The sequence below is a fragment of the Bradysia coprophila genome (genome assembly GCF_014529535.1).
Source record: "Bradysia coprophila strain Holo2 chromosome IV unlocalized genomic scaffold, BU_Bcop_v1 contig_106, whole genome shotgun sequence".
Taxonomy (NCBI): Eukaryota; Metazoa; Arthropoda; class Insecta; order Diptera; family Sciaridae; genus Bradysia; species Bradysia coprophila.
Genome location: NW_023503372.1, coordinates 376418 through 392648, shown reverse-complemented (window position 1 = coordinate 392648; position 16231 = coordinate 376418). Strand labels below are relative to the sequence as shown.

Here is a 16231-nt window from a genome sequence, read left to right as displayed (position 1 = left end):
AACTAAATTGCCGGAGGCAATATAGACAGCCCCGTACGAAGACAAATTTCATAAATTCCTATTTAAACAGCTATATACCGCTATATTTAACTATATTTCACTATAAATAAACATTTCACAGATAAATATATGCTATTATATAGCTCTATATGCCTGTATATAGCTCAATATAGCTGTATATAGGTATATATAGATGTCCGTATATGGAATCAGCTACAATAATATGTAGTCGGCCCATCAGAACAATGATGTTACAGAGTCACTATTGGAAAGTTGACCATATTTTGACTGACGGTTGGCCATGGGTGGTGAGTGCGGACGTCAGAGTTGGCCAACAATGCTCCAAAGTTTCAACATTTTGGGTTGCTCCTTCCTTAAGTTATTGCAAAAAAATGTTTTAACACCCTTTGACATCACATGGCACATTACACCCAAAATGAATTTTATTTAAAAAAAATGGCAGATACACCTTCGCTAGAATTGAACGACGAATCGAATGAGCTATAACTCAAAAATATCGGAGGCAGCTTGTTTTCCAATTTTTCTTTATTAAAAGCGAAAAAAGGCTGCAAGGCGCAATGGGTAAAGAACGATCTTCTCAAAAAACAAATATTTACAATAAATAAAAATCATCAATTCCATTACGTCCCAAGGTCCCTAAAATGCAAATGTTTTCCAATTGTTTGAGAAATTGGCGAATTGACTCTTAAAGAGTTTGTAAGTCTCGTCTGAGTGTAATTAGCTCTGAGAAATTAGCTGCGCCTCAGAAATTCCAACTATCGTGAGCCTCGTAGAGAGCATAAAAATCGGGAGTGGTTGGGGCAAAATAAAATACAAACAACAGCGGTGCATTATAAAATTGTTTTTATTATTTATTTTTAACCGGATTATTTAATCGTCATGATTACCAATCACAGGGCTAACATAAATTATTGAGAAAAAAAATAATTTTATCGATTTTTGTTTACGAATCACACATCGTCCAACCAACCCCCCCATTCAATTAATTTTTTTTTCCTATACATAAAACATAATCGATGGCTAAATGAACGTAATTTTAAATATCAATTTTGCTTTTCTTATAATTTATAATTCTTTTTGTTCGTAGCTTCTTTTCATTCTTATTTAGACCGGGAGCCGAGCGTGCATATCACAGTCCTTCATAAGGTCACGCCAATATCTTATATTTTATCAATCAGCTTACATCGTAGAGAAGTTAAAGTGAAAATAAAAGAATAAAATTAAAATTAAATAATTCACTGAACGTTCTTCTACCTGTCGTGCGGTCGTGCCAGTCATTAACTCTTTATTTGCCACTCCAATATCTTCATTTTGAAATTGATTTCTTTACAATGTAATCAGTAAACACCAGGCCTGCCCTCATTTAGATCATCCTAACCAGTCCCCTAAAAATGGACTATTTTTGGATTTTTTTTTGAAAAATCTGTGAGAATTTAACAAATTTCAATAAAATATTGGAAGTTGTTTTCAGGAAATCCTTGAAAATCAAAGGAAAATACTCAACAATCTTGTTAAAATGCTTGAAATTCCTTTGAAATTGACAAAAAAATCATTTCAAATTCTTGCAGGATTTCTTTTAAAAACTCCTTTGCACTAAAAATACACGAGCTATTATATAATAGCTATACACTTCGAGCTATTATGTATTAGGTATAGTGTGACATAGGTTTCGAAGCGTGTGACTTTATTGAGGGACTCTTATGCACATCAGCTTCCGGACTGTTTTCATTTTTGATAAGTAGTTCTACAGTTCTCGTCTTAAATAGTTTCGTTTTTGTCAAGTTGTTAATGCGAAAATTGTTCTGGTTAGTGTATGTATAGTTGATTAAGGACTAGAAATATTTACGATTTCATTTTTACTTTATTTTTTACTTATTCTAAACTTAATTCGTACACACGGATGTTCGATGGTAAAATTACAACGATTTTCAGTCGATGCAAAATATCCGTTTCATTTGAAAAACAATATCTGAATTTTCAAATTTAACTAACCTTTCCAATTCACTTTTATAATTGTTGAAATTCTTGTTGAAATAAAACTAAATTTATGCTTCGATGATCGATACACACAACATTCATCTTACTTTGTACTGAAACGAAAGTGCTGAACAGCCAAAAAGAAACAAATTCCTTGCACATCCACACAAACAATTTTTAAATGCAACACTTACGATGAATTGTTTAGTACACACACAACTTCTTCTACTTTACGAGACTCATTTTGATTTTAATTTAAAAATATTTAAAAATTCTAACGTTTAAACGTTGCGCATGCATCAGATCTGTAAATTTGGAAATTATATCTTCTGTCGAGGATTGTATGAATTGTTTTGCTAAGAAATCAAGAAGGCGAATTGACTGAAATGGATCGAAGAAAACCGAGAAAATAGTGGGTCAGAATTGTGTCGAAGAGCAAAATAAAATCAGTTTTGAACAAGAAGTTCAGGGGACAGCATCCCCAAGTAAAGTGTTTTCAATTGTAGTGAGTATAATTAATGACAAGTGGCGCAGCAGGAAAACAACAGGAAAATAATCCTGTCAGTGACTCTCCCAACGCGATAATTTGTGATAATTTCGTTCTGTGTTAAGTGAAAAATTTTGCTCTTCGACACAATTCTGACTCACTATTTTCTCGGTTTTCTTCGATCCATTTCAGTCAATTCGCCTTCTTGATTTCTTAGCAAAACAATTCATACAATCCTCGACATCTTCCATACAAGATGTACTGGCACAAAACGAACTTTGAACGAATACATCAACATGTAAGTTGTTACAATGCACAACATTTAGTTTAAAGAACAGGAACTTCAGTTTTACCAGACTGTTTTTTGATCGAAATCGTATTAGGTAATGGTTTCTATAGTCAAATTTCTAGTTGTTATTCTGACCTTATTCGAGAGCTTTATTCCAGGGTACATTTTTGAGTATTCGTTTCTAAAAGTTAAATGTGAGGTTGTTAAGACAAGGTACAACAACATTGTCGAGAAAATGCTTTTTCTGTGGAACGCAATAGAATTTTTTCGAAAAAAAAAATCTCGGAATAATTTCGTTGGCTTTTGATAAAAGCCATCCATTGTCCACACTAAAATGTCTCTGGAAATTTCTGAAAATCCATCTTTATGATTAATAGTTGTGACGACGTCTAGAGCTTGGTCATCTCTTTGCCACTGTCACCATGCCCTGATGTGATATTTTTTTGAACAGCACTATTAAGTGCAAATCATCAATTTGGAGCTTATAAATCATTTCATCAGATCGAAACAGTGGCAGAAACCCTTTGTTGTTAATAATAGTTACGTATTTCCATACTTCCGAAAATTCGACAAATTTATTGAAAATGTTATGAATAAATTCATTCGCAAATAGAGATGCTGTAACTGATAGACATGAGTGAGCTGCCCGCAAAAGCGGTAAATATGGGTATGGGTATTATGTGCCTCGATTTTGTAAACAATTGAGAGGACATGGTATGGCGCTCGGTAAAATTATTAGGTTTTCGTAAACCTGCCTATTTAGTGCACATAGGCGATAATATAGCTTCGCCAGACGTTCCATTGCCCTACATTCTCATCTCTTTGATTTAGTGGGTATTTTAATGTTGTTGACTTGGTGGTAGTTTTCCTTGAGATACTTGGGTCATCGGTTAAAATTAGTCTGGAGTTTGCTTCAGTTGGTCCATACATACAAACTGCTTGTACTTGTTTATACGGGTGGTAGTGGTAAACACGTAAAAAGACGTATGAGCACTTTTGTTTGTATGAGTGGACCAGGTGAAAAAACAGCTGAGGCAAATTCTTGTCCAAATTTCACTGACGTCCGCTGTGACTCACTCCGAATTCCGAGAAATTGCACAGCGTTTTTTGGTTTAACATTTGACTTCAGATCTAAATTTATTGTTCAAACATAAATTTGGTTTCCAGTTAAGTTTGTCATGTAGGAAATTATGTCATGCAATTTATGAATCGAAATAATTCTTCAATTTTTCCAGAAAAAGAACTTTTTCATTTTCTTATCCGACCGATGAAACGAATTCGATTGTTTATATTATCAGATCTAAACCCATCAATGAATTATTTTTCCGTTATTACTTGACGCATACAGTCACACAATTTTGCTTTCCTTAAAATTAAAAACTTTTTTTTCCTTGTTCACTGCTTACAACGACGACTAAAAATTAATTTTTTCTTTTTATGGCAATTTGGTATTTGCTTTGACTTTGGTATATAAATTTTTGGTTTGAGTTGAGGACGATACAACAGATCTGTAGTTATCACTAGTCAGCTTATGCGGTAATGGTTGCGGATGTCCGACAATTCCGTACGGTCGCAAATGATAAATTAAGTAGTCTAAGACGTACATTTGGTTCGGCGATACGTAATGGAACGATATTGCGTTGTCGGAACAGCAGTCGAGGCCCTGGAAAAGTGATTGGAAATGAGTGATTGATTGTTAAATGGCATTTTATGATTGGAATGCGGATTATTTGATTGAGGAACATAAATAGGAGATGCTTACTACTCATCTTTTATTTGGCAGCACTAAACAGACAGTACTACTCAATGATTTAATAGACACTTGTATGTCATTGGTACTACTGACCCATAGCTTTGAATTATAAACTTAAATTGACCGCAGAATAGTTTTGCGTCACGACGTCATTTAATTACTCACTGCAGCACCAGAAAATTAGTTATTCGGCACGGGCTGCCCTCACAATTGACAAAATTCTAAGCAAGGATAGACTACTCAGTTAGCTCAGTGTCCTTCCACCAAGAATCAGGATCAATAATTGATCGTTGATTGTCTTCATTCATCATTCGACTGCATTGAATGTGTTGGTTCAGTCGTAACTTACTGTCCTTCCACCAAAAGGACCACGACCAGATGGCAAATTCTTTATAGGATTTTCCATCAATGTTTAGCATGAAAGTAATGTTCGTAAGCACAACTAAGCTTCATAATCTGGGTAGTTGGGGTGCTCGGTCACAACATGAATGATGCGACGCACTCACGAAGAATTCTCCGTTCAAATATCTGAGTCGGAATTCACGTAAAGCTAGATTGGTGTTAGCTTAAGGTTTTAAGGTTAGATGTCCTCTTAAGGAAGGCCTACATCCAGCAGTGGATACAAGATACAATACACAGACTTGAAAAGCCTTTTATCTCATAACTTTCCATGACAGTCTGAGATCAATTTGTTAAGATAGACTCGATAGACTCTTATTTATCGAGGGTTTAGTGGATAAGTTAGGGCCATAACTTGGAGAATAAAGTCTTTGAATTTGTCAAATGTCAACAACTGTCCAACTGAGGAATAAGAAAATCTTTGGCCTGGAAGAATCAATGCTCATGTGGCTAACTATTCAAGCAACCATGGACTAATCAATGCAAATTTCTGTTTCTTACCTCGTCCGTTTTATAGTAAATATATTTCCAGTACCAAAAGTCATTGTTCACATGACCCGGTATTAGATGATGTTCCGGAAGGAACGGGAAAAACCTTCCTCTACCAGCCGAATCGCGCGAATCACCAGCAATGACATGGACCTTCTCCAGACATTTTCCTGTTTTGTTTTTTTCGTTAAAACATTTTCTCTCAAATTAAACAACACGAATAACGTAAGCGAATGCATCAATTTACCGATTTCGACATCCTCAGCTCCATCATCATCCTGTCGACACTTTTTCTTATCCGGTATGGCAACTTCAACGAATCGGCGAACCGCTTCTCTACTTAGAACGTAACCAGCTCCGCCAGACATATAGCCCTGTGTGGAATCGATGTGTTGTTAAAACAATCGGAAATGGAATCACTTCGACGTTTTTCGCAAACCTGTTTCACAAACGGCTTGAATCTACATCCGAAATAGATGGGTGTCTCAGCTGCATACGGATACAGCATGTAACGTAAATTCTCAACGATTACGTATGTATCGTCGTCAGCTTTCAGAAACCAATCATAATCGTTGAGATGATTGTCATAAATGTACTTAAAGGATTCTTTGGTTTTAGCCCACAAATTGTTTCTACCTTCTTTGACTGGTAGTGGAATTGCGTTGATTTCCGCATCTTTAAATACGAAATCGTTAAGAAAATCTTTTGTTTATGCATCGACAGCACAATGAACAAACCTTTAGCGCTGCTCATAAATAGCAATTTATTACAGCGTGAGCCCCACGTCTTCAACACATGTTTGGCCTTCTTCTGATGATTACTTGGATTTGTCATAATCCAACACAAAATTTTCACTTCATTAAATAGTTGATCAGCAACCGTACTGTTCTCCAATGCATGTGCCTCTTCGTGTTGACCATGATTTCTGTTTATTATTTTCAATTACACAAAAAAAAGTTCTACGAAATCACATATCATTCCTCCGCCACTTACCCGACATCCAGCAATGGACCGGCCGCATCGGCCAGATCGTGCCCATAGTGTGGATCGCGTAAGTCAACTTTCGGTTCGCTGGACCAGTAATCTCTGGGCGGACTAGTTACGAATAGAAAGGCAAACGAAAATCCAACAAAGACGCCGAATATCAAGGTGGCCACATTTTTCCGAGCACAATTTCGTGACACTGAAAGAAGTGTTGAATGGAATGTTTTATTTCGCTGACATTGTGGTTATGAATGGTATTAATTGCATGAGTTGCAATAGAATTAGATTGCATAGACAGACAATTTGATCTTGCACATTGAAATGCGTGACTTTTTTTGCAAACACATCACGTTGATATAGTGTACAATTAACCTTGGTATTTAGCATGCTCTACAAACTACGTGTACCTCTACCACCTTTCCATTTATTCTAATTACTCTCTCTTATCAATTGATTCTTTTTGTACCGCCAAACTATCACATGACAATCAGACAATCAACTTCAGTTCTTTCTGTAATCAAACTGTAGACTTTTCACCTATTTTCAGACTAGAAAAACCTACACGAGGAAAACATTAGCTCAATTTGCATTGTTTATTTAAAAAAAAAAAAAAAATTGAGTAACATTCAAGGGAAGTCTGAATATCGTCGATGAATGCAAAAAAAAAATATTCAAATCACATCCATCTCAAGTAATTACGGTAATTCTGTGATAGCTCATAGTCAATAGCCGGATTAATTACCAGAAATTTACATTTTTTTAGCATTGTTTGACTCGTGAAGTTGTCACAATGAAAAGTTATTAACTTGAAATTGAGCTTTTGTTAGCAATTTGAATAGAGGTAGAGGTGTGCGGACCGACGTTCTTTGGAAACCCGACCCAACCTGACGCGGATATTTTAAAAAGACCCGGTATAGCCGTATAGCCCAGCCTGACATTTTTAGGCTCTTTGTTCAAATTAAACATTCGTAAAAAATACAGACGACGTCAGTCAAACTTAGACATAAGTTCGCTTCAGCTGGTCCGCTTATGCAAACGAAAGTGCTTGTTTACGTGGGTGAAGTTGTTACATGCACGCGCGTGTAGTGCTAGAACCGTATAACTTTTACTGACGTTTCCTGTATTAATGATGTGTCAATGGACATTAGACAGTGTCAGCACACTCAACACAATCTAGAAAAAGTTCGTACAATCACTAAACCGAACTGGTGTGCATACGATATTTTGCACCAGCTGGTCACATACAATTCCAAATGGGACCAGCTGGTGCAAAATAACGTATGCACACCAGTTCGGTTTAGCGATTGTAGAAGAAACTTTATGAAAATTTTCACGTTCCGAGTCGCGCAAGACAATTTTCATATAATTCGCTAAAAATACACAGCTGATTGACATTTATGTATGACGTTTATATAGTCAGCTGTTCATATTTAGTGAATTATATGAAAATGAAAATTGTCTTGCGCGACTCGGAACGTGAAAATTTTCATAAAGTTTCTTCTACAAACTTTTTCTAGATCGTGTTGAGTATCGGAAAAACGATCCGCACCTGGAAAACTCGAACTTGATTTTCTGGCTGACACTGTCTATAGGACATCGTTTGAATATTCAATTGACAGTTTTTATTGATGCAGGTAGGTCCATTTCGTATCATGGCTAATGGTTTTTTAAATTTGTCTTGGGACTCTGCACTAAAGTTTAGAACATCGTACGTGGGAAAAATTAATTTTATTCTAGACTTAGACTTTAGTTCATAAATGTAATTTAAAATAACGATGATGAGCACTTTTAAACAAGTTTTATATGTTCATACAAATTTGGCCCGCCTCATCGTGGACAGTCGAGTTCAAAAAACCCGTATCCACGGCAGATATATTTAAGCCCGAGACTATTTTTGGAATAACACTTTCCATATTTTCTTGAATTTTCTAACATTTTCCCATATTTTCCTTAATTTTCCCAAAAAAAATTGGAAAAATGAAAAAAAATTCCGACGAAAATTCAGAAAAATGTTTTAAAATGTCGTTAAACAATCGGCTTCGATTCTCGAATGTTTTAAGGTTAAAATCCGGGTCTGGGTTTTTTTTCTGGCGGCCCATAAACCTCTAACCTCATAGAACGGGGCTTTCCTTCCTTCAAACACCTCGTAAATTATGATATGAAAAAGAATTTTTGGTGTAAATTATATAGTGAAAGCAATTAAAAAGAAAAAAACTGTAACAACACAATAGAACGACGTATTTGTTCCGATTTAACAATTGAATTTTCGTTTTATATTGGTTTTTTAACCTATTCCGTCTAACAATTAAAATTAGGTTAATTATAATTCATGACATTTTTTATGCATAACATTACAATACATCAGCCACATCCACACACAAACACGTTCGTACATTTAATAAGTAGTATAGCAGTCATCAGCGAAAAATAATGTAAAATTCATGTGAAAAATGTGAATGGATTTTCATTTTGGTATTGAAAACCATTTTTCAATGTTATTAATCGAAATAAGCATCTCTCGCAAAAATTTGTTTTGTTGACTTCGTCAGTCAGTTTTGTAGGTGGAATTGTATAATCAGCAAAACAAGGGGTGGTCTTGAACTATATTTCGGTAATGTCATTGGAATAGACTTTTAGTTATAAGCTGAACTTGAACTGTAGTATTCGTAGCTATGTCACTTTTGTCGGAAGCACACTATTTTTTGTGATAAATTATTATTTGAAATGTATACAATGACATAGCCACATAGCTTCCACACGAGAGATGTTATCAGTAAAATTATCGTTGAAAGAGAAATTTTCCACTTTTTTCTGTTACCATCGCTCAATGTTAACTTCCTAAAAAATAAATTGTTTCAACGAATGTTGGAAAACGAGTATTTTGAATATGATAGCTTTGATAATGCTAACACAAATCGGAAATTTGGTGAGAAAAACAGGAAACCCGAGCAGACCTTTAATATTTTATTGCTTGCTCCATGCGAAAGTTGACCATTACATAGCAGTTTGACCCCCGCAAAAATGATCCATTATATGACGAATATTTTCGGTTAATTTTACGAGAATTATTTTGTAGTATCAACTTTCGCATAGGTCAGACAATAAACCAGAATACATTAAATGCTGCTACGTAATTCTTTAATTAGAAAACAATTTTGTGACCCGTCACCCGTGTGTTTTTGAGCAACTTGTTTTGGTAAGAATGAGTTTATGTAATGAATTACTTTGGCAGCATCCAACGTAATCTACTAGCACGTAACTCGGACGAAAATTTAAAAGTCAAGTTTTGACGTGATACTAGACTTTTCAACATCTCTGTCTTAGTAAATGACGTCGGAAATACGCAACAAATTTGAATAGGAAAATAGAAGGCTCTCGTTTTGTTGGTTACTATACCGCCCTCACCCCTGACTAATGACTAATAGTATAAGACCTAAGCATTGAATTGTCACATTTATAATGTAAAAATTGTAGACGTGTTTTAGAGACAATTTTGTGTTTTCTTCCTGGAGATGAACATTATTAATAGGCATGGGTTTGATGAGGTATAACACAATTCCATTATTTTAGCATTGGTGTCAGCTGATGATTATTCATTTGTTATTGAGTGTAATTGCCATATTAACATCAGTAAATACGTCTGACTTCTAATCATTTCAGTCAATTTAAATAAATTGGAAAATTCGAAAGTAAACTAAAATCGATGACAAAATGAAAGATTACTTTGACGATCTACAATTGTGTGATGTTACGTAAAGCTTAGAATAGTACATTTTCTACCTTGGTGTATATTTCGAGAATAACTTCGTATGTACAATTGTATATAACGAGCGCCAGCGAGTGTATATACACTTGTACATAAGAAGTGATTCGAGAAATATACACCAAGGTAGAACAATGTTTTATCTCCTGCAAGCTGATATTTCATACATTAGCGAAATAACCACAAATATTTGGATTTAAAACTAATTAATTAAGCATGTTGTTTTAAAACGCATTCACAACAAAAAAAAACGTCATACAGAGAATCCTTTATTTACTTACTCACACACATATACTATCCACCTCAACATTTCGTTCAAATCACATCATTCCGACTACTCTGATTATTTGATCGATGTAGAAGTGACTAACGAACCACTACCGACACCAATTGCATCGCGTTATGTGATTTGTTGGCGTAGTGGTCAGCATGTTTGGTTGATATGCTGCTGGTCCCGTGTTCGCTTCCGCCGTTCGGCGATTTTTTTTTTTTTTTTGAAAATATGTAGATGGAAAGTAAATTTACCCTAGGTGGGTTATGTGTGAATTATCCAATCGTATAGGCTGTGGTTATGTATGTGTTTGTGTTTATATGCAGAAACGCGTAATGTATGAAATATCAGCTTGCAGGAGATAAATATAATATTTGTGCACCTCAATGTTTGCTTATGACAATTCATTTATAACCTTTCGCAGACGGCAATTACAAATTATTATAGATTGCGGGAATTATTGTCTATTGGATATGTTGATATAGTGGCTTTTCAACAGGTTGATGAGCAGTGGAAATAGGTTATCACAAGAGGATTACAACCGATTTTCTAGGTTTTTCAGAGAATTTTCTCAATTTTAATCGAATTTCTTTTAAATAGAAAAATATTAAGGATCGTCTAGACGTCTTAAACGATCTACAACTATTTCACGGATTACAAAAATATTTTCTTCTTTGTGAACAAAGAATTTTGTATCACTTTCATCAGCATCAGCTTCAGTTTCCTCTCGTCTTCTCTAAGAACGTTAATGGTACAAGCTATCCCAAGTAATTATTAGAGAATTCAATTGTTCAAAAAGACCGAATACCTTCGAGAAGGAATTAATGATGTGAAGGTTTTTACGTCAATTTAGACATAAATTTGCTTCAGCTGCTTTTCAGCTCCTCCACTCATTACAAACGAAGTGCTTTTATGTCTTCTAAGGGTAAAATCGTTACAGACACGAGCGTGGTAGTGGACCAGCGGAAGAAAAATTCATGTCAAAATCTCACTAAATTTCCCCTGTGCAATTACTGACTATTCAGTCTCATCACGGCGACGACAACGAGACATTAATTTTTTGAATGAAAATCAATCGAGTCTCTCACCCTACTACATGACCAATCATTTACTGATTTACCTACATTAACAAAGCGGAAACGTAGCAAATAAAACATTCTGATAAGTAAGCGCCATAGAATATTTGGATCCATAACTCAGAAAAAAAAACTTTCTGACCGCCAAGTGCTGATAAGCCAAATTTAAAAAATCTAAAAATGCATTTTTGCAATTCTCATACAGCCTATAAAGACAGCCATGAGATTACAAACACTGAAGTAAAACAATAAATCAATTCCCAAGTGATAAAAAACAAAATTAAATTTTATCTGCAAAACAATTAAATTCCAACTTAAGTATTTCCTTCTTAGAAAATACAGTTTCGGATGGTCTGAATGTGATTCTGCTCGTTTTTATGAGACATTAAATAGTATGCATTTTTGGCACATAATGCGGTTTCTCTTTCTGGGTCAGAGTAATAATCTTAATCGAAATGGACGCTAACATGACCGTTGATATCAGTATATTAAAAAGAAAAATTGATGTCAGGAGTTGCTGCTCGCACATTGCTCAGACCATAATAACTCTTTTCAGACGTTTCTTATAAACAATCTACGACTTCAGATACTTGGTTTTATTCTGACGAATAGTAGAAAGTATTGACGAAGTTAACGTTTTCGAAGCAGCTAGTCATCTGTTACTGTCAACGAAAATGAAAATAGAAATAAGCAATGGATTCTGGCTAGTAATCACTTTATAATGTAGCAAATTGATTGTTAAACAAACGAAGTAAAAGATTATGATTCGCTATGAAATGGTGCTTTAAACAAAAGATGTAATAGATTAACCAATAATATCGCGATTTCTGCGATTTGTGGTATTATAGCCGTTTCGTACGAGGGTACGACAAAGACAAGCAAATCCGTTAAAGACTGAAGAATTTCCACTGAAATTACAAGAAAATTTCGTCAATTTTTTTCAAAGAAATCCTTTCCCTTTGTATCATAAACATACTACTTGGTACTTGCCTCACGCCCTCACAATTCTCAGCGAAATTGCAATTAGAATATTAGAAACTGTAGCAGAAAAAAAGCAACAACAACAACAGGAACAGAAACATGCGTAACGTATGAAACTGTAGGAAAAAATGTTCAGTTTCGACGACAGTATACGAATATCACAGAAAACTCAAATTGGTGCCAAAATGAAAGTACCGTCCGTCCGTCGCCGCATGAAAATTAAATGTTTATAGGAAGACTTGACGTCGCCAAGCACGACAGAAATAATAAAATAAGGGAATAAGACGGAAAAAAATTGGAAATTTCATTTTGGGGATGTTGTTAGCCAGAGCGTAATGAGGGTTAAAAGTGAAGGATATTTGTAAATTTGTCCACGACTCTTGATTGAGTTCTCCTATGTTTGCAATACATTCTGTAAGGCAAGCGGTGTCACTGTGCTTAGAGTTCTGAAAAATGACATCGAACCGATGTATACTAACTAACACAAACACATCGAATGGAGATTGAGATACACATATAGAAGAAAGAACATACACATCATGTGTTGAACCAACGGTTTAAAATTGGATTTGAAATGAAAATGTCCACGGTAGCTCAATTGGTTAGAGCATCAGCCCGGCAAGTTGAAGGTTGTGAGTTAGTGCCTCAGCCGTGCACATCAAAAAACAATTATTTCAAATCCAATTCGATTCTAGTATCTCTAAGCTGAAAATTTAAAGAATTCGTCGCGGAATATAGCGTTTCTCTAGAGAAGATATTTGTAAATTTCGTTGACAAAGGATTTTCAAAAAGACAATCCTCTGAGGATATTTAAGGATTTTACAATCGTTTTTCAAGATTTTTTTAGAGATTCTAGATAGATTTTCAAAGGATGTTCAATTATCAGTGATTTCCTTCTTCTGATTTGATTTTCTTAAGCCTTTCAGAAGATTTTCTATTAATTTGTGGATTTTCTTGAGGATTTTCTATGAAAAATTTTAAGGATTTTCTACGAATATTTACCCCTCGGTCACAAGTCACACGACAAAAATTAAATTGCCCACTTTTCCCCGAGGTCAACACAACATTTTCACAACAAAGGCTACCGAAGTTTCAGCTGAGGTGAGAAAATGACTACTTTCTCGCCAGCGTTGTAAAAATCTATTTCGTCCTCGATAGTGCATCAATATGTCGAAATTTTCAACCCGTCACCCGATGAGAAACTGGCATACATACGTAAGATATTTCTCAGAAATGTGCTGCATTTGCCAGCGAGTAACAGATGCCCTAACGTCCACACATTTAAAGTACTTGAGCAAATACTCCAAAGTATTCTCTTTCCTCTAATTATTAATTTCATTCACGCCATATCTACGCCGAGAATTCAAAGGTCCTAAGAGTGAGAAGGTCCTAACTAACGCAGCATTGAATCACTTCATTGACGATATTCTCACATAAGAAACCGTTCTTTCGGTTCATTAGTCTCCCATTCGTTAACTCGAAATTAAAAATTCTGAGGCAGACGTTTACGGCATGAATTATCAAGCTGCATTCAATTTTGAAATTACGAAGGCAAAAAAAGGAAAATGAGAAGTTCACCGACCCTTCATTACCATAACCAATTCTTGGCCCTAACTCCGAAACTATTGACATGTTTCGGCTCTAACCTATACACACATTGACAGACAAACTTAATGCATTCCGTAGCGTTTCACATTTAAATCGAATAAATCAGTTCGGTCTATAAGTAAACTTACCCATTTCATTCACATGTCCCATATTGGTGGTGTATCAAAACAGTTCATTTGTATCTCACCAGATCGTACATTACGGAACACATTTGCGTTTGTTTTTAAGATACAATCAACCACAACTGTTTTAATCAAATCCAAACCGGCACCAACTAATTTCAAATTTAACAATCAATTTAATGCAACTTTATGTTTCTGTTGTATGGCAACTCCGACCATGGTTTTCCAATGTGAAGTTTAGCTAAATACACATTTGTGTGTGTGTGTTATTATACTGAATTCGTTACGAGTTATGAAATTTGGATTAATATTTTTAAATTTAAAAAAGAAACAAAAAGAAATCAGAAAAATAATAATCAACAAACGGGTCTCATGGACGTAAAAAAAAATATTTATCAGAAAGCGAAAAAAAAAACAAAGAATTTTTGTGCGCTATAATCAAACTTTTAGCAGCTACTAATATAACAGTCGCACTGAACCGCTTTGTTATCACTCGACGATTACATGCACATAATGAACATAATTTTTGAATTTACAATTCGAGTGTAAACGAATAAATAGCAGAGAATTTCAATGAAATTAAAAGTGCAGCAGAGGGTCTGATAAATTGTAAATAATTGTGTTACACTCGATGTGAGTCTATTAGATGATAAGCCTGTTCTTTTGATCGTTTTTTTTTTCTCAAAAAAGATTGAGAACATTAATGTTGAACCGGACGAAAGTCAATGAATGAACAATTCAATTGAATTGATTGGACTGTAGACACATCACATTTGTGTGATTAGAACATTTTCCTGCGTTTCTTTTTTCGCTCAATAAACCAAAACATACGAGAAATTCACTATGGCAAAATGTTGTTGGAACACCCCGCAGCAATGTTTTCCTATTCCTCGACAGAAAATCACACTCTTATCACTAGTTAAACTTAAGCTTTCTATCTTATGGATCACTATCACTAATCTTAACACTGTAATACCATTGAATGTGAGTATTTTGATTAGTTTTAATTTGAGTATTCTAAAGTTATTCGGTTATTTAGTAATGTGCAAGAGTTTATTTTTAGTGCCAGTCAGACGCCATGACCGCGAATTTATTACTGCGCTCCACAAGGGGGTTTGACAGGTTTGACGTTTCGTTTGTCATTTTTATTTTGCGCCATGAACGCTAAACTGTTTTTTTCTTTTAAATTTTGTACTTGATGTAGAAAGCGCGCCAATGTTTAAAAGAAAAATGATTTTTCGAAATTCATTGATAAAACCTGATCTTGATTGCGCATTTCAAGATCAGCTTTTATTGCAGACATAAAATTCTTAGAGCTGACACCATCTCCGACACTAGCTGTTTTTACGAGAAAATCAAACTAGACGAAAATTTTGTATTTTGGCAATTTATATCTCTAAAAGTACCAAGTGTCCCGCCAGACTGTGTCAGCCAGAGAAATGATAAGTTGCTATGCCTGTGGTGAGATAGAAGGAATTTGAGGTTAAAAACTGTGTACGAATTCTCTCAAGAATGGTGCCAATTTTTTCGACATGCTCCTTCTATCTCGTCACAGGCGTAACAACTTATCATTTCTCTGGTGTCAGCTCGCTAAGTTACCTTATATTGTCAAAGATAATAGACTGTTTAAGTGAGAGCGATGGCGGAACGACAACCTATTGCTCCATCTCGGAGTCTGCTGTCCAGAGAAATGATAAGTTGGTACGCCTGTAATTCTCTCCTTACACAATTTTTTAACTCAGTTTTCTTCTAAAATCCACAGGCATACCAACTTATCATTTCTCTGCTGTTGTCAGATGCGCTTTTTCAAATTTTAAACAGACTCTTTTCGACTAAAAGACTTTCAACAGCTTTTTTTAAAGATTCTTCGATAAGGACAACGCACTTTCTAGCACCGAAGCTGACTTTGACGTCACTCAAATAGAGGACTGAACCGATCAACTGGTGTGTGTTTGGCCTTCTAATGGAGTGATGTTAAAGTCAGCTTCGGTGCTTGACAGTGCTATGATAA

At 35.0% G+C, this 16231-nt stretch overlaps 1 protein-coding gene across 3 annotated transcripts; it reads right to left on the bottom strand.

Moving 5' to 3' along the window:
- Positions 1-1826: 1826 nt before the first annotated feature.
- Positions 1827-15325, bottom strand: LOC119070927 (glycoprotein-N-acetylgalactosamine 3-beta-galactosyltransferase 1). Of its 3 annotated transcripts, none has more exons than XM_037175471.1 (8): positions 15052-15325; positions 14227-14494; positions 6409-6598; positions 6153-6340; positions 5855-6090; positions 5663-5789; positions 5428-5585; positions 1827-4437 (listed from the first exon to the last, which is right to left on the bottom strand). In XM_037175471.1, exons 2-8 carry the CDS (start codon positions 14246-14248, stop codon positions 4210-4212), a joined length of 1149 nt encoding a protein of 382 aa, XP_037031366.1. In that variant the 5' UTR covers positions 14249-14494; positions 15052-15325; the 3' UTR covers positions 1827-4209. The 3 variants fall into 3 exon arrangements, with proteins under 3 accessions (XP_037031366.1, XP_037031365.1, XP_037031367.1); XM_037175470.1 differs by having other exon boundaries at positions 14227-14461; XM_037175472.1 differs by having other exon boundaries at positions 14227-14461; positions 15197-15324.
- Between the last annotated feature and the right edge of the window lie 906 nt (positions 15326-16231).

Bases quoted from the DNA above. Each gene is read 5' to 3' on its own strand.
- LOC119070927 (XM_037175471.1), bottom strand. From the start codon at position 14,248: ATGGGACATGTGAATGAAATGG. The intron at 6,341-6,408 runs GTAAGTGGCGGA...AATAATAAACAG, and splicing joins GGTCCATTGCTGGATGTCGG to AAATCATGGTCAACACGAAG. The intron at 5,586-5,662 runs GTAAATTGATGC...AAAACAAAACAG, and splicing joins AGCTGAGGATGTCGAAATCG to GAAAATGTCTGGAGAAGGTC.